Source organism: Seriola lalandi, unplaced genomic scaffold (genome assembly GCF_002814215.2).
Source record: "Seriola lalandi dorsalis isolate HSWRI2012SDOR001 ecotype SW California unplaced genomic scaffold, Sedor1 jcf7180002055008, whole genome shotgun sequence".
NCBI classification, from domain to species: Eukaryota; Metazoa; Chordata; class Actinopteri; order Carangiformes; family Carangidae; genus Seriola; species Seriola lalandi.
Genome location: NW_019525551.1, coordinates 301,739 through 304,865, shown reverse-complemented (window position 1 = coordinate 304,865; position 3,127 = coordinate 301,739). Strand labels below are relative to the sequence as shown.

Genomic DNA, 3,127 nt, shown 5'->3' with positions numbered 1-3,127 from the left:
GGGGATTGTTGTTATCTAGAGCGCTGACACCCGGACGATGTTGGTCTGGGAGTAGTTGGAGCTGGCCGATTCATCACCTTCAGGCGTGGTGCCGGGTGGCGTGGGCATGCTGATGACGGCGGCAGTGATGTATGGCTGGTCACAGTTCAGAGGAACCGTCTCCTCGAATTTGGCGTTCAGACTGGAACGACTGGAACGACTAGAGAAGAAGAAAAAGCAGTAATGTAGTGATGAGTGAGACATGAGTCAGTGTAATGTGTCTCTGTGAGTTGTTTTTACCTATAGCTGGTGGACATGAAGACACAGAGACTCTGAGACACTGAGACTCTGAGACACAGAGACTCTGAGACACTGAGACTCTGAGACACAGAGACACTGAGACTCTGAGACACTGAGACTCTGAGACACAGAGACACTGAGACTCTGAGACACTGAGACTCTGAGACACTGAGACTCTGAGACACAGACTTTGAGACACTGAGACTCTGAGACACAGAGACACTGAGACTCTGAGACACAGACTCTGAGACACAGAGACACTGAGACACAGAGACACTGAGACTCTGAGACACAGAGACTCTGAGACACTGAGACTCTGAGACACAGAGACACTGAGACTCTGAGACACTGAGACTCTGAGACACAGACTCTGAGACACTGAGACTCTGAGACACAGAGACACTGAGACTCTGAGACACAGACTCTGAGACACTGAGACTCTGAGACACAGATACACTGAGACTCTGAGACACTGAGACACTGAGACTCTGAGACACAGACTCTGAGACACTGAGACACAGAGACACTGAGACTCTGAGACACAGATACACTGAGACTCTGAGACACTGAGACACTGAGACTCTGAGACACTGAGACTCTGAGACACTGAGACACAGATACACTGAGACTCTGAGACACAGACTCTGAGACACTGAGACTCTGAGACACAGAGACACTGAGACACTGAGACTCTGAGACACTGAGACTCTGAGACACTGAGACACAGAGACTCTGAGACACTGAGACTCTGAGACTCTGAGACACAGAGACTCTGAGACACAGAGACTCTGAGACACTGAGACACAGAGACACAGAGACACTGAGACTCTGAGACACAGACTCTGAGACACTGAGACTCTGAGACACTGAGACTCTGAGACACTGAGACTCTGAGACACAGACTCTGAGACACTGAGACTCTGAGACACTGAGACTCTGAGACACTGAGACACAGAGACACTAAGACACAGAGACACTAAGACACAGAGACTCTGAGACACTGAGACTCTGAGACACTGAGACTCTGAGACACTGAGACTCTGAGACACTGAGACACAGAGACACTAAGACACTGAGACACTAAGACACTGAGACTCTGAGACACTGAGACTCTGAGACACTGAGACACAGAGACACTAAGACACTGAGACACTAAGACTCTGAGACTCTGAGACACAGAGACACTGAGACTCTGAGACACTGAGACACTAAGACACTGAGACTCTGAGACACTGAGACACTGGATACTGACCCAGGACCATGTGACTCACCAGGTCCAGGCTCAGTGATCAGCTATATGGTCTGTTACTTGCGTGAGTATTTAACTGTCCTCGGATGGACAGCTTCATAAGTGATGATATGAACTGAATCGGAGGCCGGAGGAGGATCTCACAGAGGAGCCTCTTTCCCAGCTGTCCATGTTTAGGAGAACGTTCCCAGAGCTCTCAGACCTCCCACAGCTGGACATATTCTGGATTCCTGCTCTCTTACTCTACATGGGAATACACTGTCACATGATCTCTGGTCCCAAGTGTTTATATACAGTGTGTGTGTGTGTGTGTGTGTGTGTGTGGCTCGTACTGTCAGTGTTTATAACCTCATTCAGTGTATTTATAAGTTCAGTTACATCAAACGTCTGCTTCTCAGTTCTTCTATAAAAGGAACATTTGTTTTTTCAAACCCCTTCTTTTAAAAATCATATTCAGATTTAACATTAAACTTCAGTAAAGAAGCTTCTGGGAGAAAAAACAGAAGGCCATTATAGTTTCCTGCCCTGCTATCTGATTGGCTGTCAGCTGTCTGTCTTCATTCTAAGTGAAAGCTCAGGCTTTAGTAAACTGCAGGTAACCATAGTAACAGGACTGGTGTTTCCCACTGCTTTACCACTAAATTACTCAAAGTCCTCAAGCGTCATTAATACTATCTCAACAACTTCTAAGGAGGTATGCTACTTCTATGGGGACTAAAACCTGAACAGGGACTTCTAAAACCTTCTCAAGAACCTCTGAAACCCCAACACCTGCTCAAGGATGACTGGATAGATAACCTGCAGCTCCTCAAGTTCCTCTAAAACCTCATTAGGCACTGTCTTAGAACCTCATCAAGGTCGTCTAATATCTCCCTAAGGGCTTTTGCAACGTCATCAAGAACCTCTAGAACCTCTGAACCACCTCAGACCTCCTTACGCAGCTCCATAACCTTCTCAGTTCCCTCTAATATTTCATTAAGGACCTCTGCAGCCTCCTTAGTGACCCCTGAATCCGCTTTAAGACCTCTTAACCCCTCACAAGGAACTCTAAAACCTGAAGACTCATAGTTCTTCCTCTATGAATCTTGTAACTTACTTCAAAACCTCCATAAAGGTTTGCTGTCTCGACAAGTTCAACTAAAACTTTTTTAATGTCCTTTCCAAACTCCCGAGTGATGTCTTGAACCTCCCGAGACCTCAACAACCTTCTCAGTGAACTCTGAAACCTCCTTAAATATTTTTTGAATCTTCTCAGGGATCCCGAGAAACATTGACCTCAATAAGTGTCCTACCTGTTGGTGAGTGGCCTCTCCCTGATCTGGATGGTACTCAGCTCCTGGATACTGCCCTGCATACCCACAGATATGTTGGAGTTCGGGACATTGAAGGTCTTCCTCTTCCTGCGGGAGCAGCAGGAGCTGAAGCCATGAGATGAGGAGGAGGCAATGGAGGAAGAACGAGAAACCTGCTTCACCAGAGTCACCTCCCTGCAGCTCGCCTCGTACGTCTTCTCGTCCACAAACTCATGGTTCTGAGGATCATGAGCGAGACATTACAGGATGGCAAGAGGTTTTAAGTCAGTGTGTGTGTGTGTGTGTG

The 3,127-nt window shown here is 47.1% G+C and overlaps 1 protein-coding gene across 1 annotated transcript; it reads right to left on the bottom strand.

Annotated features, from left to right (window-relative positions):
• Positions 1 to 6: 6 nt before the first annotated feature.
• LOC111647685 (A-type voltage-gated potassium channel KCND2-like) lies at positions 7 to 3,061 on the bottom strand. The gene is made up of 2 exons (XM_023397326.2): positions 2,821 to 3,061; positions 7 to 199 (listed from the first exon to the last, which is right to left on the bottom strand). Exons 1-2 carry the CDS (start codon positions 2,880 to 2,882, stop codon positions 16 to 18), a joined length of 246 nt encoding a protein of 81 aa, XP_023253094.1. The 5' UTR covers positions 2,883 to 3,061; the 3' UTR covers positions 7 to 15.
• Between the last annotated feature and the right edge of the window lie 66 nt (positions 3,062 to 3,127).

Bases quoted from the DNA above. Each gene is read 5' to 3' on its own strand.
- LOC111647685 (XM_023397326.2), bottom strand. From the start codon at position 2,882: ATGCAGGGCAGTATCCAGGAGCTGAGTACCATCCAGATCAGGGAGAGG. The intron at 200-2,820 runs GTAGGACACTTA...CTTCTTCTCTAG, and splicing joins GAGAGGCCACTCACCAACAG to TCGTTCCAGTCGTTCCAGTC.